Source organism: Brachyistius frenatus, unplaced genomic scaffold (assembly GCF_029030835.1).
Source record: "Brachyistius frenatus isolate BFR_SWC_R1_liver_20210118 unplaced genomic scaffold, ASM2903083v1 Contig_269, whole genome shotgun sequence".
NCBI lineage: Eukaryota > Metazoa > Chordata > Actinopteri > Embiotocidae > Brachyistius > Brachyistius frenatus.
Window position 1 is genome coordinate 306106 of NW_027210868.1, and position 26924 is coordinate 333029.

The following is a 26924-nucleotide window of genomic DNA, read 5'->3' on the forward strand; positions in this document are numbered from 1 at the left end:
GGAGTAAAATGTCACCATTTATTAACTGTATTTACATTAAAGTGGAAACATGTACTGAATTGTTCCACCTCTTAGAACAGGAATCACTTTGTCAATATTTAGCTGCTTCAGCATATTCATCTATTATTTGTCAAGTAAACATTCTGTCATTCATCGAGGTGTGTGTTCTGAAATTTATTATTATACTAGAAGGCATCTTTATTGGTCTTTTTTACTACTTTGTTTGACAGAATGAAGCAGACCAGTCTTCCCTCAGATATTGTGGAATAATGCACACATTATCAAGAATTTGCTACCAGTTGAAAACTTTAAATAACAGTGTCATGTTGTTTTGCTTTTATACTGTCTACTGAGTTGTGGATGCCATTTAGCATCCTTTTTATTTTAAACATTTTTTTTCTAAATTATGTGTTATTTCGTCTTCGTTGTTTTGTTTTTTTCATCCTTTTCTGAGTTTCTTTCCTTGGTACTTATAGTGACGTTAGAAATTCTCCAGAGAGAGATCGTTGAATAAAAGCGGAGTAGTGTTGGTATATCTTCTGTTATTTACGATTGAACGAGTGTTTAACAATTCAAGTACACTTATTTGAATTACTTGCAATATACAAGTGCGTGTTTGAAATCTGTCGTTCTGCAACTTACTGGCAATGACTGTAACATTTGAATGCATCACCAGCTTTGATTATTTTACCCATAGTTGAATCTGTTTATTCTCTGTTTAATACACACAATCAACATTTTAGAAACCGCTGCTGCTTCCTCTGATGCTGCAGTTAAAAAAAAAAACACCTTTAGTTTGGCGGCCCCTCCTTCTCCACTGCTCACACATTCACCTTCGAGTTTGAAGTGTCCATCGCTCCATACTCAGTTTGACCCCTTTGCGTACATCATCTGGGCACTCGTAGTGCGCTGCATGAACCCATACTTAAAATAGTGAGTGTTGGTATGTCACAGAGAGAGAGTCCTGAAGGCAGTTCGCTCGGAGTGTCTGGTTTTGTGTAACTTTGGTGTTTGTTCAGATCTGAACTGATGCGTTAAAACACAACTAGTTCTGTAAAATAAATTAGCGTCATCGTCAAAGGATTCTGGTGTCTTTGAAGAGAGCATGGATGTAATGGCGCGGTCACTCCGACGGCAAGGTAACGCACTGAAAATATTCTAAATATAGCATCAACTTTAGGTGTTTCAGGTGGGCCCTTATTTTATAGCCTGGCCGGCTCGTATTATTGTTTGCACAGCCGCTCTGACGGACGGACCAATCAGAGACCAGTATCAGTGGTTAACTGCGTCGGTCCCGCCCCTCCTTCACTGTGATGGGACGGCCGGTGACAATTGACGAGGGCAACTCTTTGTGACCGGAAAAAAACGCTGACCGTTCAGCGCTCAGTGCAAAATAAACACTCAGCTGCTCTCAGGTAAAAGCACTGTTTTTGGACCCGGTAGGTCGCTGCAGCGGTGGCAGAGTGTCGGCCGGTCTCGGTGCAAGCCGATTGGTTAAGATTAACCGGAGGTCGACGCCCAGTAGGAGGGAGCGTCTGCAAACGATTCTCTATGGGGGGGACCAGACTCATATAATCTCCGCGAAAAGAATGACAAGACGCCCTTCCACATGACCAAGACTTTACTTCACAGCTCAGTGCCCAGAGACCCTGTACAAACACAACAAGGGCTCCAACAACCAGCACACCTTTGCACCGTCAGCAGAATCCAAGAAGCTATAACGCCCTCCCATTGTTAAACCCTGTTTTTCTCATGCGTTAAAAAACAGGCGCAGTGCCAACACATTGGAACAGAAGGTTAAAGACTTAATTTACACTTTGCTCGGCAAGATAAAAAATAAAGATGTCTTTATGGGAAATGATTCTATTATATACAATTTAGAACATAAACAAAATAAAAACACCCAGAAAATAGAATAAAGTAAAGCATGCCCATTGTCACACCATGAGGAGGGGACCATTCTGGGTTCACATCCAACTCTTCTCTTCATCCAAGGCCATAATGATTACAGGATATATTCTGGTATCTCTTATCATATTTAACATATTTCGGGCATTCAAACAAGGTCAATTCAATCCTTTTTTTTGTTTTTTTTGTTTTTTGTTGGGGCAAATAGGAAGGGGAGAACTATATTGAATAATTTAAAGCACAGATTTTTGTACATGTTGTTTTCCCTCTACAGATTCAGCATATTTGTGATATACAGTACTTTACCATGCAATGTGGACCAAGCGGACTCTTGTCAATAGAAGAGCAGTATAGCTGTGGGGAGCTGGGAGTACTGTGATAAGTGTGAGGACCTGACACCGGACCCGCTGGAGGCCACGATTCTCAGAAAGCGGTTTAAATTGGGGATTGACCCGGGGGGGGGGGGGGGGGGGGGCAGCAGACGCATCCATAGCACCGTGGCTCGGTCGAGATTACTGGAAGCCCATGAAGACAGTTCAGTTAGCTGTCCGTGGAAAAAACAAGATGTCTGTGTACATGAGATGAATCGAAGGAGGTCATCGTAACATCACAGTCTTGTATGGAATAAGGTGAGAACCTTTGAGGCGTAGCTTGTCTGAAGACTCATTAAACACAAACATTGTCCCAGAGATGAGTCTCTTTGTATTATCTAGCGGGCGCCGCCTTCTCCCTGGCGTTCACCTTCCCTTTGGCCGCACTGCTTGGTTTGGGCCTCACCCTGGTAGGGGGGGCGGCGCCAGACGAGGGCTGCACGGTGGCTTCCTGCGAGGCGCTGCGCCGCATGGTGGTTGCAGTCCTGGGTGGTAGCATGGGGACGGTCGGGGCTCGAACCGAGAGGGGCTGCCTGGACGGGCATACTCTCTGAGGGGAGGGGCTGTCAGTCCGAGAGTGGGTGGAGCTAAGGCTGCGTCGGGTTCCAAACAGGACTCGTAGGGGCATTCGAGGACTGCCAGACGGGGCGGGGGCAGCCGAGGGACGGGGACAGGAGGAGGAGGAGGACCTGGGGGGGACGGCCTTGGATTTCCGTTGGCTGCTGAGTGTGCTGAGTCCAATTTTCTGATTCCTGTGGACAAACGGGGACATTGAACGTGTTATTTCTTAACAAAAACATTTCATCAGCCTGCTTCAGAGGGGAATCCTGAGTACAGTTAAAGGAGGAAAGTCATTCATACCCGTTAATGATGGATGATGGTCCTTTGGTAGAGCTGGAGTCTGGCAGGGAGAGAGGAGAAGCAGCAGCAGGAACCCCCCGTGAAGGCCTCTTTACGGGGGTCACGGGCCTGGGGATTTTGCTCCTGCACTCCTTGGAGCCTTGCTCTTCAGTCGGTTTGAGACGGGAACTCTTCCTGGACTCGTCTGAGGTATGCGTGTCCTCCTCTGAGCCGGTGGTGGACAGAGTCTCAGACACCCTCCGAAGCTCATCGTCCCCAGAGGACAAGGATGACGACGTCCCCGAGAGCATCCTCCTCCTCATCCAGCGGTCCTGTTGCTTCTGCACGAGCAGGCGGGCCAAGTCGAGCTGCCTGGCCCGCTGCCGAAGCTGCGCTCGAGCCGAGACGGAAGAGGACTGCTCCGAGCCAGAGTCCTCTTCAGAGATGAGCACTGGGATTCGGCTTCGGATTCTCGGCTTAATCGCAGCCGGTGGTTCTGATCCAGCTGTCTGAAGCTCGGCAGCTTCCTCAGTGGGTGATTGCTGTTTCTTAGGTTCCTGTGACTGGTCTTCATGGTCGTGAACTGGTGACGTGGTTTCTGGCACCGGCTCCAAAGACTGGGAGAGCACAGCCGACGAACCGTTCTCAGTCTCGGGTTGTTTTCCAGCCGGTACGGTCGGGTCCGGTGCGGGCTCCTCCGGAGACTCTTTCGCCACCGGTGCTCCGTCCTGCTCCGGAGTCTCCACCTCCACAGCTGGTTCCTTCATGATGGAGAGGACTTCCCGGTCACTGTCCCTGGCAGAGTGACCGTTGGAAGACATAACATTGAGGTGCGATGTCTCAGCGATATGGATGAAAGTGCGCTCGACTTTGGTGAAGGGAGGTGATGCCGGAGCGATGGGAGTGGAAGGCCTCAGGTCGGACCGGAGCGCCGGGGACAGGCGGCCGGTCTCTGGGGCTTCAAGCTGAAGTGCTTCCCCGACCAAGAGGCGGTCATTACGAGAAGTGAGAGCGGACGGCGTGGCCAACTCGCTCTCCAGAACATGGTCACCGCCACAGGGAGACTTGCGAGTGTCTCCCGGCGAGAACAGGACGAGGGTTTTGGATGCGTCCTCCAAGTCGGGGTCCGCGTCGGCGGCCGAGGCGTGCTCCCTCGTCCCCCGCTGGTCCTCGGCCATGAGAGTGGAGTGAGCGGCGTCCTGGCTGCGTTCGGTGCTCTTCTGACTGGCCTCGCTGTTGGACTCGCTCTTCGTGACGTCGTCGTCCTTCGGCCCCGGAGGTTCTGGGACTTCTTCCTCCGCCGTGGCAAAGCTCCGGCGCTGAGGCAAGGTACCGGTCAGGATGACGGTGAGGAAGTCCGCCCGCTTGGCCTGCAGCTGAGGAAGGATGTGGAAGTGCTCCTTCTCATCCCCCTGGCCCTTCGTCCGATAGTCTGGGGAGGACGGAGACGGGGCGCTCTGCTCCGTGGGCGACAACACCTGGAAACAATGCAACAAGAATATTTAATACAACCGAGTCCACATGAACTTAAACATCATGGAAAAAGGGTTCTGATGAGTTCTTGAGTTTGGAGTTTTATTCAACTCGCAGGCTTGAAGATGACGTCTTTTTTGTGTGTTTTAAACCATATTTTGACAAGAAAAGAGAGGAACCAGTGTTTCAGAGGAAGGTGCATCCGACGACCACATTCCCAATAAGAGAAACCGCAGGAATTGAAATATTTGCCCCCAAATCCATTTTAATGTCATTTTGGTTGTACACAAGCTTTTCAAGATTGTCTAGATTACATACATTAATATAAAAGGCACAAAAAAATGCATTGCAGAGTTTTGTCCTTAGACAGCACGCAGTCTGATATCAGGTGATTTTTCAAGTGTATCCCTTCATAAAGATTTAACATACAGCCTGTACATACCTACTGAACCCTGCTAATGTCATGCTATTAGAGATTAACTGCAAACCTAATTACTTTCAACATTTCTGTATATATGTACACAATTAATCATTTGGATTTACAAAAAGTTTAAAATACATGCTTTACCTGTAAATTATACAAGCAGTACTGTACAATCATATAGTGATAGAAAAGAAAAGCTTACATGTATTATACACTTGAAATACACTCACGGATCGTCACACTGAACAGACACGGCGAGCTTCTCAGTCCTCTTTCACTTCGACAACAGAAAACTCTGCTTTTATTTTATTGCAAAAAACTTTGAAGGAATATTCAGATGTCTTGAGAATTTTTGTTGTTGTTGTTTGTCACCAGAGTCACATGAGAACTGTAGCCTAGCTTAGCACAAAGACTGGAAGTGCGTGTTTAAAGAGCAGATGTAGAAAAACAGTTTCAAAGGTTCCCTTTGGTCTATAAAGAAACACACAAGACTCGACTACCAGAGCTCAATAAATCAAAGCTAACTTTACCATCAAATCCACGACAGCTCAAAGTCAGGTTTACATGTTGTGAGTCGTTTATTACCGGCTGCAGAGATAGAAATGAACAAATTAAAATAAGAGTCTGTGTTTTAGCATCAGGTAACTTTGGAGCTATTTGATGACCAATACGTTTACAGAGTTCCTAGATTGCCTCGGTCCGCCTGTGTTCCTGACATTCGTAATGGGAACATGACCAGAGGCCCCGTGTTTCCCGGTTGTGAATGTGCTCTCCGAGGGTCCTGAGTGTTTCTGCGGTCTTATGTTCCCCATCGGCCGGCAGCTTCACTTTACTTCTCTGTGAATAACAGTCTGGTGACTCGGCTCGTATTAGCGTTTGCAGCCGCTCTGAAGGGCCGACCAATCAGAGAGCAGTATCGGTGGTTAACCGTGTTTGTTGCCGCGCCTCCTTCGCTGTGATTGGACGGCCGGTGACAGCGACGAGCGCAGCTCTCCGGTGACCGGAAAAAAAACGCTGAACGCAGAATAAACACGCAGCACCTCGTCACGCTGCTGCCATTCATTCAAATTCACTGGTTTACGCCGTGCTCGGGAAAAAACCCCGTTGGCGGACACGGTAGGTAGCTGCAGTGCTGGCAGAGTATCGGCTTATTTCGACGGTGCTGACTGGTTAAAATTAAGCCGAGGTCTACACCCAGTAGGAACGAACACAGCTCTGTATAGCACATAATGGGAACCTGAGAAAGATGTTCTCCAGCTCCCAGTGGTTGAGAGCTGAGCTAGCAGCTTCCCGCTGCTTCCAGTCTTGGTGCTAATGACGACTCTACGTACATCTCCGTGGAGACACACAGAGGTCACTCATCCTCGGCGGGAGAAGACAACACGTTTCAGCCTAAAACAAAAGGATTTCTGATAATATCTGAATGTCCCTTTGAGAATCAGTGAAATAAGAAGTGATTTTTGTGACATCTGTGTCTGATAAGGTCCTCGATGATCTGATGAACAAACGGATGAATGTGGCATACGAGTAAAAACAAAACCCAGAAGTTCTCACCTCTAAAGACAAACCCTTCTCTCTACAGACACGTTTTCTGTACAATATCACCCTGTTATTCCATAAAGATGAACACAAACATGTCAACTATGTCATAGAGTTTACGTCTGGGAGGAGCATAATACAGGTGAGTTTTTACATTGCAATGATTCTAGTGTTTATGAGGTATAAATGTTTTGTGGCAAAAATATTTTTTAACAGTTTCGGCTGAATTCCCCAAATGGCTTCAAATGTGCAGTAAATTTCTTGTTATTAAAACGTGATGTTTTCCATTAATAAACCTTTAAAATGTATATTTTACCACTACTGCTGACACCCATCACATCTTCAGACTGCACTTCCACAAATCAGGAGGATTTCTAGAAATCACGTTAAAAGTAGCAGCAGTCTAACGAACATAACTTTCTAAACTAAATATATTTTACATGTTCTCACAGCCAAAACGAACGGGTGACATCGGCGGCAACGGGATCACTGGTCGCAATTTTGCACAAAATTAAAAGAACAGTAGGAGTCATTCTGCAAGCCTTTACTCAGAGCACCATTTTGAGCAGCAGCTTAGCCTCTGACGCCTCAGTTTGTTCGGCCGGCTTCACGCGTGTTTCCAAATGCGTCACACACGTAAAGGTTCGATGGACATGTACAGCCTCTTTTAGATCCTGGTCAGACTTTTGTTTTTCGGCCACAATTCATATCGACCAAGAGGTGAATTAAAAACACTCAAAATGCATTTTTTTTGTTTTTTTTAATGGTCCATTTACCTGCAAAAAAGCTTCAAGTCCAGTTTGAACCTGGAAGAAACTCTTCGAAGTTTAAAGTGGACCGTTTGAATGAAAACATCCAAAAACGTTTTTGTAATTGCGACAGCGTGCCTCTGCGATGAAGCTGTTGATCAAATCCTGTCGTGATTGACGGTACTTATGTCCAAAACAGCAAAAATGTGACTTAAAAATCAGTCTCATCCATCCAGAAGTGTCATCGTCAAGAACCGCCTGACTCTCCACGAATGAGAAGAGAGGCCTTCTTCTTCTGCACTAATGAACAAAACACTGGATGTGAATATAAACAGCAGAATGAAAGACGTGAGGTCAGATTATGGATTCTGTTACTAGCAGGACTTCGGCTTCTTGTCATTTCAACGTGTGCGATGGACTCGACAGCTCTGATCCGTGAGTATCTTCTCTAGTAGCGGCGTGAGTTATTTACAAAAACAAATCACAGACTTCTCTCAGAGGTGTATATTGTATGTTTTTGTTGTAATTACAGTGCAGTGCTGTTTTTAGTCATTTTACAGTCAGAGGTGCATGTCGTACAAACAGTTGATCTCATGCAAAGAGTGGTGACAGCCGGTAAACAGTCTTTTGGTGTGTTAGTATTTACCGTTATCGATACTGCTGATCACTTTTTTTTAAACTCGGGGTGTCGTCGGCATACAAAAGCACGATGAGAGCTTTCTGAAATCTGTGACTGAATGTGGCGACGCGGGACAAAACATTGACATGTATTAGTGACAATCTTGTACGGTAGGTGAATCATTTTGCTGGCGTGCAAAATAAAGTGTGGAGTTAGCAGCTAGTCCACTTCATACATTCTCTAAGTGGTTTTACTGTAACGCTGTGCTAAATATAGAACGCAGAGGCGTCCCCAACTCAGCATTGAAGCAGCATGAAAACAAACTCAAGACGTCTCACTGGTGCTGCAACGAGCCTCAGCACAGAGAACGCCTCGAATACAAGCTCAATGAAACAGCAAGCGGTGCATATTTAGTTAACGTAGCCCTTAAACACATTGAGAAAGCAACAGTTTGGCTTTCATTGCACAAAATGGCCGGCCAAGCTCGTCTCCTCTCGTCTCGTCTCGTGTGGCCGGATTTGGGATTTCTGTTCAGGAGATACGGCCTGGACTCCCAGGAAAGTCGTTTCAATGACATTCACAGCAGCATACGACATCCCACTGCTTCTGTATGATATTAGCAGCGGCCACACATTAAGTTTCACTGCTCAACACTCCAAGGCTCATCGTTCTGAGAGTATCAGACCATCGAGCCAAATCTTTTTCCACTAAAACCTTCCGTCTCTCTGGATGCAACAAACCCGGATTTTCTTAAGGACAACTTATACTGTTATTATCAAAATAAAAACGAACCATCGGCGTGTCTTGTAAAGATCTTTTGCTGCGATACGATGAAAGAGTTGAAACATAGGAAACCTTCTCAAGCCCGTCGATTCAATGTTGGTCAAAAACACCCATTGTTCCTCCTGCTATTTGATTTGATGGGTTTTGTAAAACATCTATTTCCAAGCGGACTAATGAACCAATCAATGTTCTGTTCAAAGGTCCACAGACACGATAGGCACTGATAGACAGTAATCAGAGCCAACAACAGCTATCTGTGTTGGTGAATTTAAGTATTTGCGGTGGTTGAATTTAATATGGAACTGAAACACCAAATGCGATGTAATGATATAACTTTTTAAAAAAATTTTTTTTTTTTAATAAAATCAGCCTGGCCCAAGAGCCAAACATTTATCTTCATTAAAGTCTTCCTCCCTACACAAACCAAACCACATTTTTGTCTCTGTTTGAGTTTAAGCACAAAACTTGAACTTGGATTTCGGTTAAAAAAAAAAAGAGGACTTTCATCGTCATGATACAATAATAGACACGCAGTTACGCTTTTGAAACAGTCATGTTTAGAGTTGTTTGTAACTGAACGTTTTTGAATGTTTTTGACACTGAAAAAAGTCTCCAGTATAAAACGTTTTGTTGGCCCATCCATCCCCCCTGACCTCCATCCACTTCCTTCTTTGTTCCTGTTATACTCAGTCCAGGGCAGCGGGGTGTTTCTGTTTAATGTGAGGACAGTCTTGTTTTGTGAGGAAGGCCATGGGATTTTCTTTCAGCTGTTGACCCTCCGTTTCACTCATTTTCAACCACAGTCAAATGTTCAGACAAAATTTGTATGCAGAGTCGAACCATCTTAACTTGCAAAACAACTTTGGGATTTATTGGATGTTGCTTGAAAACCAAGATGTCCCTCAACATATCAATAACTCTAAATAAACATTACTTCCACCGCCACCAAAACACAATAAAAAAATGTGATCAGATCACTTCCTACATGCCTGGTCATTGGATGTTTGCTGATTTGATTGTGTTTACTCCCGACACTTCTCCACCGGATGAATCACTAAAACACAATTTTTCCGTTTCTTGAAAACGACCAGGAACTAGCATCTTTTAAATTGTTGAGACATGACCACCCACCTGTACTGAAACCAACAACAAACACAACAATGTCCTGCTGGTTTTGTAAAGGTAAATAAAACAACGGTGAATAAAACATTGGTAAATAAAACAACGGTGAATAAAACACTGGTAAATAAAACAACGGTGAATAAAACATCGGTAAATAAAACAACGGTGACTAAAACACTGGTGGATAAAACAATGGTAAATAAAACACCGGTGAATAAAACTGCCCTGACGATATAACTGTTACTTAAATTATTATGCCTCACTGTTTGTGTAATGCAGAAAGTGGCATCGTGAAATTACAAAATCCATCTCTCTGCTCTATTAAATTAAGTTTTTTGTGTATTTTACTCCATTAATTCCTCTTCATTCCTGCTCATAATCCATTAGATCGTTTATCAGATTGAGTGCCTTCCACCCAGGCTGTCAGTTTCATTTTCTATGTATTTGTTATCATCATCTTTCCGAGTTTTCATATCTAAAATAAGTTGTTGGTTTTCAAACTCTTCTTAGTAATGAGTTTAAGGATGCTTCAAGTCTCTGAAGGTAGATTTTCTCATACAAAAGAAGTGAAAAAGGAAATCAATCTAAAAACTGAATGATTCATTTAAACATGTTCAAAGAAAACATGTAAAACACCAGAATAATTGTTTTTTTTAAAGTCTCTTTTTTTGCTATAACATCCCACAGTTCCCTTATTGCATGTGTGTTTTGCAGCCGTATAGCGAGACCCTCGGCTCGGCCCGATCTCCCTCTCTGGCCCGATCGCTTATAAAGTGCACCAGTAAAGTCCAGCGAGATAAAAGGAAGCATTATGGACGGTGATCCAAAAACATAAAGTGTCGGAGCCATGAAAACCTCACTGAAGAACACTGTGACACAGATTTCAAGAGATAATGAATCTCGCTGCCATTTAGAAAACAGACCAAACTGTTATTCTCCAGGTCAGCTGACTCAATCAGAGACAGACGGCCTTTAAAAAACTTATAAAAAACACCAAAACCTAATCAATACAAAAACCTAACTCTTCAATGCGATGAAATCCTAAAGTCTTCAACGGTTATCTTTCAGTATCTCCATCAACATAAAACAAGTCTTTTTGATTTGAGTTTGAATTATTAAATAATGAATAAATACATGTTGTCTGGAAGATCTGGATTTAATTTAAACCCAACAACCAAATGTGGTTCGTTGCATATCGGATGAAGAGACAATAAATCTCCATGCTGGATTTCTATAGATTTGACTGACTTTAGTTTGACTTAAATGATCTCTTTAGATAAAACAAAGTGCCTCTAACAGTATGAGTACTGATCTGTGTTTGATATCCTGATCTCATGATCAGGAGGCTGTGAGCAGACTGTCCGTCCAAATCCAGTTTATGTGCATATCTGACCAGAATCGGATCTCACGAAGCCAGAAATTTTACAATGTAGTTGTGACTTGGTCGGTGATTTTAGATGCATGTAAAGGAAAGAAACATGGTGGTTTGGTGGCAGAGGAAGGAAGTCCCATCTGTTGTGTTTGGACCACATTCCTCTCTACTGGAACCATCGACGGTGCAGCCGGCGCAGCTGTCAGAGGAACCGGGGAAGGATTTACCGACAGGACTTTAATGCGTGGACCAATCCACAACGTCTTCGAAGTGATGGTGATAGTTACATATGCACCATGTGGCTTTTTATGTACCGTCATTGAAATGTTCCAAAAATATATATTTTTATTAGAAATATCATTTCTATATTTCATGTTTAATCTGGTTGCTTTATTCTCAAAACTTATGAAGGAAATAGGCTGTTGGAAAATGCTAATTAGTTTCTCCAATGACGTTGCTCCATGACATTTGAAGTGACTCGGGTTTTTCTCAATGGCCCAATCGTTCACTAAGAAGTTCGCATTTATTATTGGTTGGCTTCAGATTTTTTGATATTTGGAGAAGTGAGGCGGTGTGAGCCCAGAGGAGGCAGTCAGATCAGCATTAGTACGTTGGCCTTTTGAGCAGCACCACCAGCAGCAGCTGTCTGGGTTGATGATTGCGTAACACAATCACAATCATGTTGGGCTGCAGCTCCGCTGGCAGGAACAACACAATCACATCTGCATTCATGAAATGAAACAACGCTGGCAAACATCCTCTGTCTCCAGTTTTCACGCAGCTTCATTTGTAGCTAATAAGGAAGACGTTTTCTACTTCAGGGCGAAACATCGTTACAGAAGCAAACAGTGTGATTAAGACTGAAAATAAGGATTTTCCACCCGGTTACACAGGTTGAATCATGTGATGTGTGATGCATGCAGCCAATCAGGGAATCGGATACGGACAAAACTGGATTTCAACTGAGAGTTTAAACAGCATGAGAGTCAAACGTCAGTCCGGCTGATACTTAATATATTTAATTCTAAATCCCTCACGGTGGATGTCGTTATGACTCGTCCTCTGGAGACCATGAACTAACATACTGCAGTCTGGACCATCGGTGTTCCCCTTTGACCAACATTGCCACTTTGTGTAACGGCCAAGAAACACGTTCCACGCAAGTACACAAATATAAAAGACCCGCGAGGCGCTTTGATGTAAATCTGCAACACCGTCTGAGCGCCAGGAGCACGAACGCTCTGCACTTAGAAAGCAGTTTATCACCTTCACGGTCTCAAAGCGAATCCCATTCACCCACACAGACACACACCAATGTGTGAACGTACAAAACCTGATGACTCGATGCCAACCGGCTCCACCAACTGAACCAGTCTTCTGCTGAAGCGACCGCTCCTGAGGGAGGTGATACCGGCCGGTGACAGATAACCAGAGACGTTCCATTATTAACTACACTGACAGAACAAAAGAGAAACACAACAGGTGTGTTGTGCAGCCTTTAAATATCCCACAGAAGAAGAGGAGGATTCCCGTCTCGAGTGAGTCTTTGACTGATTTTGCTAAAGTTTTGAGAGTTTTGCTGGAACCGGTCACCATGGATGATTTAGAAGAGATTTCAAAAGGAAAGGGCTCAACTTTCTCATTTCATTTTACGTCACTTTGCAGTTTTTCAGGTGAAAAAACTCACTAATGCAACACTGCATTAAATAAATTTGTCTGCATTTGGATACTTGCATGGCGCATGTTTGGCATTTAACAATTTTCTAAATAATAAAATGATGAGAAAACAAAGTGATAGTCTCATAAAGTCCTAAAATAAATCGACAAACTGATACAAGAAAAAAAAGGCTTATTTTTGTGACCAACAACAGAAAATGTTCCATTTTATATGATGGAATACGTCTTTTTTTTTTTTTTTTACATTTGCAGTCCCTTTCTAATGATAAAAATTCAATGTATAAAAACAGGTCACAAAAATGTATAGAAATCATCCTCAAACAGGTTGAGAGTGTTTTCAGAGACACTCTCCCGTCACAGTGGCCCTCAACAGCCAAATTAAAGAAATGTAACTTTCCAGGCGATAAATCTGAAATTAGTTTACTAAAATTAGCAATTGCTACACTCAGCTGATAAATAATGGATTTTTTAGGATTTACAAATTATTTGTTAATTTGTTTTGCAGAATAAAACAACTTTGATTTGTTAATTTGTTATCTAGTCTAAATTTTCCATCTGTTTACTGTCTAGTCGTAGTATTTTTTATATTTTTAATCTATTTTCTGAAAAATTATGTAAATGTATTGTTTTGATGTCCTTTAATTTATAAATACATTTTCGCGTTGTGAACTTATTACGTGAAATGTTTTCATGTTGTTTTTATAGAACTTCATTGTGATTTCACTCCCGTTTTTTTGTTTTGTGGGGAATCTTTTGCGCTACGGGGCCACCGTACTTCCTGACCCAGCAGTGTTCGTCCTAAAGATGTGATTGGAATAAAAGTCGAATCACTTTTCACACCTTCAGAAAGACTTTTTCCACACATTTCTCTCTTCACAGACAACATTTAATGAAGCGAGGCGTCGGGGTCGCGGCTTCTCTGTGGGCAGAGTCGCGTTGCGAAGCGGTGGCGGCGTATTGCTCGGTGGACACGATGATCAGACTCCAAAGTCTTGGTGCAAAAACTTGATCGCTGGGACGACCTGCATTCCTGGACGATCGCTCCTTCATTTTTAGCAGGAAAAAGCAGAAAAAAAAAAAGAAGTAAAAAAACTAAAAAGCACAAATACTGTAAAGCTTAACAGTCTGTTAGCAGCCCCGCTCCGTCTCAGGCTCCTCCTCTTCACAGGAAGCAAAGAAGTTCCCGTTTCACATTATTCCCAGCAGTCTGCCAGGTCTGTGGCGTGTGCAACATCAGGTTTGCAGGGAGGCTTTTCGGAGTTTATTGCATGGAAATTATTTCCCGTCTTCATCACTTTTCTCCACTTCTTCTGATTCTCTGCTTGAAAATTACTTGGTGGAGCTACGCGAGTGTGAGTGTGAGTGTGTGAAGCTTTTCACCAGCACAGCACTGCTGCCGTGGGCCAGTAATATGGCTTATTGTTTTCATTATCACGTGTGGTTATGATCTCAGTGTGCTCTATCTTTTTTTGTCTTTTTCATTTATGTTTACATTCATATCTGTTTGTAAATGCAGAGCTGGCCAGAAAGCATTGAATATGCCAAATATAGTGTCAAATGTTTGTTTACTTCTTTCAATCTTCTTATTTAAAGGTTGATTTTAACACATTATCAGAATATCCTGCCACCTGACTGGTGGACAGTCAACATTGGATTTTACAATTTAGGGGCACTTTAACTTCCGGGAACCATTTTTGATGTTTTACTTGAGACGAATCAAAATAAATTTCAAAGATTTTCAGATCAATCAACAATAAATAAATGCACGGTGGGTGATCTACACGGCGTGCGACCTTTATAAAGAACAGTTTGTGTGGCGGAGGGGAGGTCCAACAGGTGGTGTGACCAACCCTGCATGTGTGATGTTTGTGGATGTGTGTTATGTATCTCTATACTTCGTGTGTGTGTGTGTGTGTGTGTGTGTGTGTGTGTGTGTGTGTGTGTGTGTGTGTGTGTGTGTGTGTGTGTGTGTGTGTGTGTGTGTGTGTGTGTGTGTGTGTGTGTCAGTCGCTGCGCTCTGAGTCCGTCTCTCAGTCCACTCAGCTGTTGTTCTTGTTCATGAGCTTGGCTAACATCTGCTGCAGCTGTGTCCTCGACATGTTCAGCACTGAGTGTCTGCTTCGCGGGCTGCCGGGCGCCGGCAGAGTGCCGGCGTGCCGTCGCCGGGCCGAGGCGTTGGTGGCGGTGGCGGTGACGTGGGCGGGGCTGCTCTCGGCCGAGCGGCTCCTCTGGATGAAGCTGCCTCCTCCGTGGGGGTACTGCTCCGTCTCCAGGGTGGAGGAGGAGAAGACGTAAGAGGCCAGCCTCCGCAGCTGATTGGGTCGCGGCTGGTGCCTGTCCTCCTCCAACTGCAAACAGACCAATCAGAGAGGGGGAGGAGGGAGAGGGAGGTTAATGAGTTGAAACTGACTTCACATAATAATAAATGATGTTTTTCTACAGCTATGTCCCAACACTATGATTTGATTTCCAACCCTTGTCTCCTCCGCCTCCCTGAACAGACATTAGACAGGAGAGAGCTGATTGATGCTCTCGCACATCTAACGCCTTCAGATGTTAGGTCAAAGGTCATGAGGGGAGGAGCGTGGGAAGAGAAGCTGAGGAGTGTTGGTGTAAAACTGGAACTGTCTACAGTTACAGCTATCACATTATAGTTAGGAGCTATAAACAAGTTAGCAGGACAGATGAGCCAATAGACTTATTAGCTGTGGGTTGCCAGATTGGTCAGACTAGCATCCCTCTAGCTGGAAACATGGTGATGAAAATATTTTCCCCAACAAAAAAAAACAAAAAAAAGCACTTAAAAAGGACACAAAGTCAACAGCACGGTCACTGCACACACTGTCTCTCACTAGTCTACAACAGTCTGAGCCTGGACAGTTTGAGCTTTTGTTTTCTGAAGGAAAAATTATCATTGGAGATGCAAAAAGAAACAGGGAACACAAAATAGAGATGGAGTCATCAAGCACACAAAACACAGACACGCAAAGGGGGGAAAAAGGGGAGGAAATATGTCTGAACAGAAGGAAAAGGAAGAGGAGGAACAGAAACTGAGTGAGAGAACAGAGGTAAAGGACTATTCCTAAACTGTGCTTACCCCAAAACATCACTTTATTTCTTCTTGTGTTGTCCCAATGGCACCCTCGCTCTTTTCTCTCTCTCTTCAGGTGAGTCAAACTTGACATACTGTGTACTTTTAAAGCGATAGGTTGGGGGCAAAGGCATCAGTAGTTATGTGGAGGGGTGGGGGAGGGGGGGAGAATTGGAGAAGAGTAAAAAAGAGGATGGCAGTCCTCGATGGTTGGCGGCCGGTGAGCTCGCTTTGAGTCTAGTGGTGACAATCGGCAAAAAAACATAAAAGAAAACTGAAGAAGAGCTCCCGAAATTATCTCTAAAATCCCATATGTGCACACGTTGTTTTTGCACTGACGAGGAGTTAAACGATGAAACGTTACACTGCAGATAAAGTGGAATATCGGTGATGGTGTCATTACGTCCAGCAGCCACCAAGTATGGAGGACCAAAACTGACCTATTAGTAAATAAATAAATGAGTGCATGAATAAATCAAATGGTCACATAAATGTTTTGTTAAACTAAAAAGCAAAAATGGATAAAGAATAATAAAAAAAACAAAAAAACATCATCACACTCATGAAGAAAGTCCTGCTGAAGGAAAATAAAATAGAAATCTTTGGAGGTGAACATTCAATGTCAAATCAATGTGAAATTCAAAGATTCCACATTCATTTTCCACAAAACCAGATGTTCATAGTCAGACTCCCCAGAGGTTCAAACTGAATTGTGTGGTGACCTCCTCTCTTTCTCAGCACCGCCGTCCGACAACATGTCGCAGGAAGTACACAAGCACGTGCACAGAAACCCAAACTCTGATGTCATGAAGCGTCCTGATCACATTCCTGCTCCTCAGAGGATGAACCCCTCAGACCATCCTTCCGACGGCAGCTCTCTGTACTCTTAACCTTGTGATGAAATCATAAAATTGTTTGAATCATTTATTGAATTCTTAAAGTCATCAGGTTTGGTCCTCCATAACAAAGTGATCAACTTCAGAGGCTGCAGTTGGATTTGTTTTATAAGCAGATCTTATCATCAGAACCTCTTTATTGCGATTATAATAATAAATATATAATAGATTTTAGTGTATTTATATATATACATATATATACAGGAATTAGTGTGTTGTAAGACACTATTGATGAAAGCGTGACAGTTGTGTGTTCACGACATGAAACATTCAGTTTCTGGTTTCCAGTTTGGACTTCAGACTTTTTATTTTCAGGAGCAGTTTTCATTTTTGATGACCCGACGGATGCTAAAAGTTATTATCACAGCCGAAGCTTTTCTTTTTTTAGGAAAATAAATGTTTTGTTGTTTTGGTGAAGCACCTCTGACTGAGCCAACATGTTGAATTTTTGATGTTCTCTTCAATAAACATCAAACAATCCCGAGTTTATCTTTTATTGAAGCCGACTGATGAAATAAATTTTCGAAAGCTGATAAAAATCAGCTCAATGTTTGCAGAATAAGAATGAGAAACCTCTGACGGTCCCGTCTGCACACTGAAATGAAGGTACGTGGATTTACAGTATTAAAAAAAGAAAAGCTTTCAGGTTTCATTCGATCAGCAAACACACGTCGATGCTTTCATGAGTTCAGTGACGGACTTCACATTCACGTCTACAAACACACGAAGGAAAAACTCAATTTTTAACCTTTTTAAAACCCAAACTTTTCCTCTCAGCTTCTCGCTGATGTTGTGAATATTAAAACGAAATGGACTTTTAGGATTTGGCTGTAGATGCAATCACTTTATATTTACCCTTAATTGAACTCATCCATCCCATAAAAAAAGCAGTAAAAGATGAATTCGGTAGGTGTTGTGGAAATGTGAGTACAAGAAACGACAGCTGTCATTTTACCGAAGCACGTATTCTGTCTGAGTTTATATCTGCGACAGTTCAGAGGTTCAATCAAACACAGAGAAAATAAATCTCAAAATCACAGAAACAAATCAAACAAAGTGATCCTGACTGAAGCAGAAAGTCTGCAACACAACGAGCTACGTTCACCAGCACCTCCGACAGAGTCAACACAAACCGACCGCACGAGGGTCGTCACCCTCCGGGAGGCCGAGCAGGTTGCAATATTCATATTTCAGAATAAAAACTGAACAGGAGTGTTGGATGAGGAAGAGTTGGATTAAACCGGCTCCAACAAATCCATGAAAACTCCAGACGGCACCTCGAACACTCAAACGTGTGATTCTTTTTCGAATGAAGCGCTTGGCTCTGTGGTATTCCTCAAACTATTTGTCTTCAACACGTCATAACATTTGTCAAAATGTCAAATGGTGAAAGAAAAAAGGTTGTTTTTAATGTTTTTATTTACAAACGAGCGACCTGTCTGTAAAAACGGATGTTTTTTTTATTTATAGATGACAGTGTTGTAATATCCAGTTTGACCTGACGGTGGCAGTGTTGTCTGACTGTTACAGCCTGAACCCAAACACAATGCCAAAGAAGTTGTCTGCTCGGCTTGTTGTCACGGCGACACCGCTGCTGCAGGCTGAGACCCAGCTAGCCTGGATGTTCGCTTCTGATCAGCATCTTTGTTCGATAAACTCTTTCCTGATCTGAACTCTTCTGTTCCTCCACAAAACAACGGAGCAATGGCGTCCGTTAGCACCGACAACCGTTAGCATGTCGGCCTGTGACTCTACGAGAAGTTACAGCAGGCTATAAAGAATTGTAAAGATTCATACATCTTTTTATGATAACAAAATACATTTGTTATTGATAATGCTGCACTGTGAAGAGTTTACAAGCAGTATGAATGAAATAAACGGATTACTCTGCTTTATATAAGTATAAATACATCACGTATGTGAAAGTGTCTGAAACACACTTCAGGGTTCATGTAGGAGACTTTTCTCTGTCGTGTTGTTTATTTTACTCCTCTTGTTTATTTTTATTCAAATATATAAAGGGAGTTTCTGTTATTTTCTATTTAATTCAGAGTTTTTAAAGACTTAGAATTTGTTTTTTTGATTTTGATAGAGTTAGATACAGTTATAGATCTCACACTTTCATTCATGTTGAAGCTATAAAAATCACAAATCTGTTGTGTATCACCATGATGGAAACACAGGAGTACTATTATAGTACTACTATTATAGTACTATAATAGTACTAGAATAGTACCATAATAGTACTACTATTATAGTACTATAATAGTAATAGTACTATTATATAGTGCTACTATAGTACTATAACCAGACAAGAACGCCAATATTGTATGATTTTGCTAAATCTGGCAGTAAACTTATGTCCAAATACCTGAATTCTCACTTTCATCCTCACAGTTTAAGGAAAAATCACAGTTATGACAAAATAAAGTATGTTTCAGATAATGTTAGGCCACTAGTTTAGCCGACATCCACCCCCCACCTCCACCTCCATCTCCACCTCCACCTCCATCTCCACCTCCACCTCCACCTCCACCTCCACACCTTCACTTCCTCCGTTACTTCATACTGGGACTGGACCTGAATCAGACGGTGATTCATCCAATATGGATGTTCATCTCTGGGATACTCGGCTGTCTAAATTTCCATTCGACAACTGTTCCCAGTCCCAGAATCACAGAAGTTGTGTGTCTCTGTGTGTGTGTGTGTGTGTGTGTGTGTGTGTGTGTGTGTGTGTGTGTGTGTGTGTGTGTGTGTGTGTGTGTGTGTGTGTGTGTGTGTGTGTTGTGTGTGTGTTTTGTGTGTGTGTGTGTGTGTGTGTGTGTGTGTGTGTGTGTGTGTGTGTGTGTGTGTGTGTGTGTGTGTGTGTGTGTGTGTGTGTGTGTGTGTGTGTGTGTGTGTGTGTGTGTGTGTGTGTGTGTGTGTGTGTGTGTGTGTGTGTGTGTGTGTGTGTGTGTGTGTGTGTGTGTGTGTGTGTGTGTGTGTGTGTGTGTGTGTGTGTGTGTGTGTGTGTGTGTGTGTGTGTGTGTGTGTGTGTGTGTGTGTGTGTGTGTGTGTGTGTGTGTGTGTGTGTGTGTGTGTGTGTGTGTGTGTGTGTGTGTGTGTGTGTGTGTGTGTGTGTGTGTGTGTGTGTGTGTGTGTGTAGAGTGACACCGTGTCACTTTGACTACATAACATAAGGAAACACAGCAGAACAGGAGATGAAAACATCATCAACAGCATCACGGCTGCAGGCTGAATCGCAGCAACCAGCTGTCACAGCTGCTGTTTCTCATTCACTCCTTCAGAATAAAACAATGGCGTGAGGCAAAAGGTCATGGGACAAACCAAAGACATGGAGAACATCTCAACTCTGATCCAGCGACAAGAGGAAGACGGCAGCGTCCTTCTCACAGCTGGACGGAAAAAAACAGGCTTTCGTGCGTCACAGGCAGTCGTGGCAGAAACAAACCAGCAGAAACATTCAGGGTCCAAATGAAACTCAGCGTCACAACAGCAACTATTTATCTGACAAATGAAGTCGGTTCACTTTACCTCTGACAGTTAAAATGCACCATGCAACATCGCAGAGAGCTGATTGGTCAACTGCACATGTGGAACAAGTCATCATGACATCACACCCTGTGAGTCCCACTAAAGCTCGCTGAGAAGTTTAGTGTTTCTATGTTCTGTATTTATTCAGTTGGAGACTAGAAATCCTCTTTGTTGCTAGGGTGGTTGCTAAGGGTCGGACTACTTCCTGGAGTAGGAAACATTGCGTACGTTACATAAGAGTCTACTGACGTGCCTGATTGTTTTCCAGTTGTTAGTCATACCCCATGTGTTGCCATGGAAACAGAGATCACTATCAATATCAAAGTTTTATATTTGAGAGTGAATCGCTCCACAATATGAACACATTCAGATTAAATATTATATTTAGATGGTAACTTGTTGTATAACCACAATATTACACTCGATGGTGCTTTAACGTGATTATTGATGCCAGTGATGCGTTCAGGACCAGAAAAGTCCTCTGAGACTGAGATTAGTTGAAGTGACACCTTTTTCTTTCAGCCACACTTCTCTTTGACAGGGTTTAAAAAACATTTTGAGATGAATTAAATCCTCTCAGGCTTTGACGCCGGCTAAGACAAACATCCGTAAGCACCTTTTTCTCTGTTTTGGCCCTCGGTTCAAACTAGAAGAACATTTTCTCCCCCAAAAATGCAGCTTTTCCAAAACTCCAGAGTCGATACAGCAAATATGAAAATGTTGCAGATTGAACGGGATGAACCAGCTTTTATAACTGAGACCACAGCGATGCAGCGTTTCACTGTTTCTTCAAGAGGAAGAAGGACCGCAGCGACAATAATGATGTTGTTGCACTTATTGGTGAAGAAGTTTAGACTCCAAACTCAACTCTCACTAAAGTTGTTGTGATCTGTTTGCAATAAACAAACAATAGTGTAATATTTTATACATATCTGATTGTTTCTTCTTGTTAGCTTCAGATTGGATGGAAGCATTTTCTGAAACAAGCGGAAACACTCGTATGTTGTTTTTACACAAGAACGCCATTTTTAAAAGGTGCAGCTGACTTCGTGAGTTATTGGACGACAAGTCCAAGTGCACAAAAAAACCAAAACACAATTGTTGTATCTCTTAAATGAAGAGTGCCGGGGCACATTAGCACACAAAAAAATGAATTCATGCACCTTCAAGAAATGTTTTTTTGGTGATTTGCTGACAACTCAAAGGTTCTCTGAAGTTTCTGAACTGAGCCGACGGCTCACAGGAACATTTTCATTCAATAAAGAGCTCATAAAAGAGAGAAAATGAGCAAACTGGCCTGCAAACAGACAACCAGCAAGTTCTCAGAGTTCATCTTGAGCCTGAAGGTGTTTCATCTGCCAGAGGTCAGTGAACGCAACGACTGCATGTGACCGACATTCAGCTGCACACCAACGCCTGCAGGACGTCTTCCATCACTGCGACCGCTTTAAAGGACAAATCCAACACGTGTCCAGATGTTCAGCTCGTCTCATCTTCTAACATGTATTTAAAGTAACTTCCACACATCTGGGAACTATTCGTATCTGTGCACATTTTGCTATGTAGTGACTGTACAACTTGGTTCACGATATGTTTTTGTCCATTCGCCCTCTAATTCCTTGTAAAAATTAAAAATACTTGACTGATTGAATTCTGCATCAAAGCGTCTTCACTTTGAATCCATTGCTCGTGCTGTCCTGGTGCCGATGATAGAAAAATAGATTTTCTTTGATTAGATGTTTCTAAATGTTTTGTTCGTTTAAAATTGTATTTTGTTTTGGAAAACATAGAAACATCGAACGATGATGCATTTAAAAGGTTCGGACTTCTTTTCTCAATGAAAATTTACTCTCAACAAAATAAGCTTAAATATGATCAAATATTGGTCTCAAATATCCAAATATGAGAACCGGGCAAATCCTTACTATTAGTCACCTGAATGTGGCCAGGTTTATAGTCTACGGTTCAGTATAGATTTAGTTTTACAAGCTTGCTGTTCTCTGACAGCTCCGCTGCGGTCCGACCTGCTGAGCTGCCGCACGTTAAATCCTTCATCTCACCGGTTATGATGAGAAAGGGGGAAATGCTGCACTTTGTTTATCCTGTAAAACTGTAACTCAGCGTGGCCACTACTTTACAGGATCCTGAGTGAAGGATAAACCGACTGAAGACGGAGACGTGAAGCTGTGATCCTGCTGGATTTGTCCTTTAAGCTGCATGCTGGCGGGCAGATGAACGAGGCGTCCCGGCCGCCGCGCCTCACCGTGACGGCGACGACCGAACACGATCCGACCGGCGGCCGTCCGCTCCACTCATCCGTCCGCCAACATGCCACCAGAGAGTTGAGCTCTCCGCGACTGCTCGGCTGGATCTCTTACCGGTCTCTGAGGTCCGGTGGGTTCGGACTCCCTCCGGCGAGGGCGTCCCGACGGCAGCGAGTGACAGGGCGACTGGGCGGGGCTCCCGCCGCTCCTCCTCGACGCCTCCTCCTCCGTGAGCGTCAGCATCCCCCGGCTGCTGTCCCGGGTGTGAGTCTTTGGACGGACCACCAGCTCCCCGCCTGCAGGACAACCACACGTTCACCACAGTTAAAAGACACAACAAACTCTGAAGACAAACCTGAAGCGAACACGTTGAACTGAAGACGTGGTGGTGGTTTGTGTGATGTCCATCATATCCTGGAATATTCTGAAGGTTTGTTGTTGTTGTTGTTTTTAACCAGCATGTTTCAGGTACATTAATCATTAATTGGCGCCGTTTGATGAGCTCCTGCTTCTTCTTCTTCTTCTTGTTCTTAAGTGATGTCAGATAATAACTGTAACGACTTCGTACCGTAAGTACATCACATGAACTGTATAGCAACGTACAGCTTCGTGCTGTTTAGCGTCCATATTGAATGACGTCTTCTCTACAGAGAACCGTGGTCCACTCTGTCTGACGGGAAAACTGACGCATGTTTTTAACAATAATTTCTGCGAAATAACAAAATTATTATGACGCAGATTAACGACTAGTGTTTTAAATTATTCTAAAAGTTGATTTTCGATGTAGAATGTGAAATTTCTGTAAAATATATTACATTTGAATGAAATGTACTTACACATAACATAAACTTGTATTTTTGACCCTTTATAGGAAAGAGTTCGGGCTCCTCTGGTTTAGATGATGTTAGTTTAACAGGAACAGACTGCAAGACCTTAAAAAGCCGAGTCAGATGTTTCCAGAACAGAGAAAAGTCCAGAATAATGTTCCGTGAACTCTGCAGCTCGAGTGTTGACCAGAACCAGGAGGAGAGTTCTGCTCTGTTTACCTGTAACACACAGGAGGGACTTTAAGCTCCGCCTCCTGACATCCAAAGCTCTTAATGGGCTCGGACCGAGTCACATCTCTAACTCTGGTTCACCATGAGCCTTCAGGAACACCGAGATCATCTGCTGCTGGTTTATTGGAGGTTCTCAACAACAGACGGAAGAAATTGTTTTATATTTATATATTCATTTTATCTTTTCTTATGCATTTTGTTTTTCTATATTTTAAATGTTCCTTTATACGTGAAGCAGGTCATTTTCTTGCTGTAAAGCACTTTGAGCTGCATTTCTTGTATGAAAGGTGCTTTCAAAATCAAGTTTATTATTATTATTACCTCACTGTTTTATAAGTCTTAGCATGCTGCCGGCATGTTTTCATTGTTTGTTTGAAATGTTTTCTTAATGCTTCTTGTCTAATTGCATGTGTATATATATCCACATATCCACATATATATATATATATATGTATGTATGTATTATATATGTATGTATGTTTTTTAGCTGTATATGTCTATTTATGTTTTATGTGTCTATTTATGTTTTATGTGTCTATTTATGTTTTATATGTCTATTTATGTTTTATATGTCTATTTATGTTTTATGTGTCTATTTATGTTTTATATGTCTATTTATGTTTTATGTGTCTATTTATGTCTGTTTCTGTGTTTGTACGTTGAGAAAAAGTTACAACCGGAGTCAGATTCCTTGTATGCGTCAACATTTCTGACCAATAAAGCTGATTTTGATTCTGATTGTGATTTTCAGCAGACTGAAGATGAGTTCAGTTCATTCATGTGACCCAGTAACATCCGATAACATCACTGACAGACACATAATGTAATGAATGTAAGATTCTTCTCGTTAACAGTGTCCCCAGAGATCATTTAAGTGTGGGAGGAAACTGTTTCACTGATCAGGAGCTGATTGTGTTTCACTGAAGTGTCTCTTCAGGTTGTCATTTAGTTTTTCACAAAAAAAATAAAACATCATAAATCTAATTTTCAAATGTTGCTTTTTGTTTTATTTTAGCCCAGTTTTTGTTGTGGAGCAAAACAGTTGTTAACAAATATATTTGCTGAATAAATGAACTACTGAATGTGACCCACTTTGAATGCACCACTGCCAGAAAACAAAAGCAGTTCCATGCAGATCAGAGCTCTGATCAACCATAAATACTTTGTGGGTACCAAACAAAATCACAACGTCTTTATCTTTTAAAAACATTGTGTTTCTTTTCATTTCAGGTCTGAAAAGAAGCTCCTACCTCCGGCCCGGAGCCTCCTCCTCTCCTCCTGCTCCTCTAGGGGGCGGAGCTCCTCAGGCTCTTCGTCTGTGGTTCCTGACGTGGTTGGAAGGAAGTCCCGCAGCTCGGCCTCTTTGTCGATGATGACCCACTCTTTGCTGTCGAAGTCCTCCTCCTCAGCCAGCGGGACGGAGCGGATGAAGGCGTTGCTGTGCGCCTCCTGGTCGACAGACGCCACCGACACCTCCTGGCGACCGCTGACCTGACGGTCACCGCGGTAACCAGGGTCTACTGACAGCATCTGAGCCGGCTGGGAGGAGTAGACGTGACGAGATGGAGAGCAAAGGATGTCCATTCTTGACCTGGAGGACACAGACGGACGTGTGGAGACGGGGACACGTGTTAATGTGACACTGAAGAGTTCGATGTCTGTCAGCTGTTTGTCTCATGACACAAAGTCCATTTAAATAAGTCATTTCTAAACCCAGTCAGGACCCGTCAGAGTCAGACAAAAAGTCAAAGTCCTTTTTGTTGGCAAAGGAAGTCTCCATCAGAGTTCCTATTTTTGTGTTTCCACATGAACCCGGTGGCACCGACATGAGTGAAGCGGTCCGACAACGGGTGTGTCGGGTGTCGTTTTGAAGAGATATCATGTTTGTGTTTCTGCCGGCTGAAACCAGCTTTTCTGAGATAAAAAGTTACAAATATGAGATGTTGATGAGTTTTTAGAGCTTTAATCGTCAATCAAGACTTTAAATCTTACGGCGGAGACAGTACCTGGGTTTAATCTCTGGTTTAAATAGAATCTAAATAAATAGAGGAAGTTTGGGTCTTAAGTTAATCCATAGAAATACGTGACAAAAAAACCCACATGGCAGCTCTTCACGAGACGTTATGATTTCAGTCCGTCTGGTGGTACAACAAATGTTGTTTCAACCTTTGGAAGATATGAACAACTGAAACTTAAATAAGTGATTTCGGTGTTTTTTTTCACCTCTGTCCGTAGCCGTCGACTCGGCCCTCAGCAGCCGAGAGGCGCTCGGATTCGGGGCTGTTGACCCGGCGGTACCGCAAAGACCGACCTTGACCTGTCGGTGATTCTGGGGCTCCGCCTCGAACCGGCGATGCTGGACACGCCCCACGCCCCGCCTCCTCTTCCTGAGCCCCCTGAGGAACGAGGTGGAGGAAAAAAAGGAAAATTTAAGGCTCCACAGTCGCACAAAACTCTGTCCTTTTTTTTATCAGTAATCTGTAAAATGCCAGTGTTTTGTGTTTGTATTGTGAGAACGATTGCGTGTGGAGGTCGTGATGTAAGATAATAACTCTTTGGTTAGCTGGTGTTGTTAGCAACTTCACAGCCACTCGTACTGAAACACCCCTTCCTCCTTCCTGCTCTGGAGTTCAGACCTTGTTCAGGCTGATCCTGAGTCTGTTGCGGTTAAAGTCCGTGTCCTCCCAGGCCTCTCCCGTCTCTCCGGCATGCTGGACGCCCGTCTCCCCGGGGGGCCGGCTGGGCGGGGCCGGGGGGGCGTTCTCCTGATCGCTGAGATGTTCGTCCTGCAGAACGTCGTCAGTGTTCTCCCTCTGAAGGTCTCCGGGAACCGGCGTCACGATGGCTCTGTGGACACAGAAGAAGAACAACCCTGATACAGACGCTGGTATTTCTGAAACTCTTTTCAAAGCTCACCACAAAGGACACTCAGGGCCGGAGTCACTGAAGGTCTGCATCTTTCAGATGTTCACTTTAACACATTCTGCGTGTCTGCCTGAATACATATGTAATATTGGGTGTTTCTACTTGAAAGTGTAAAATACTGGGAGGGGAAATGTAAACAGATAAATTTAGCACCCGGCACTGATATTTACTAAACCTGGAAGTAGAAACAGGAGAAGTGATTGTTGTGTATTTTAGTACGACTGAAGGTTTTAATCAGATGAACATCAGGAGAGACGGCTGCTCTTATTGTGGTGAGAA

The 26924-nt window shown here is 43.1% G+C and overlaps 1 protein-coding gene across 2 annotated transcripts in view; it reads right to left on the reverse strand.

Annotated features, from left to right (window-relative positions):
• Positions 1-1603: 1603 nt before the first annotated feature.
• ttbk1a (tau tubulin kinase 1a) overlaps positions 1604-26924 on the reverse strand; it is a 63180-nt gene continuing 37859 nt past the window's right edge. For both annotated transcript variants that reach the window (XM_069721640.1, XM_069721639.1), the window contains exons 11-16: positions 26357-26567; positions 25944-26116; positions 24971-25311; positions 22777-22958; positions 3141-4597; positions 1604-3031 (exon numbers count right to left, since the gene is read on the reverse strand). In XM_069721640.1, the coding sequence (XP_069577741.1) occupies positions 2614-3031; positions 3141-4597; positions 22777-22958; positions 24971-25311; positions 25944-26116; positions 26357-26567 (2782 nt within the window). In that variant the 3' untranslated portion in view covers positions 1604-2613. The remainder of the gene's footprint in view (positions 3032-3140; positions 4598-22776; positions 22959-24970; positions 25312-25943; positions 26117-26356; positions 26568-26924) is intronic.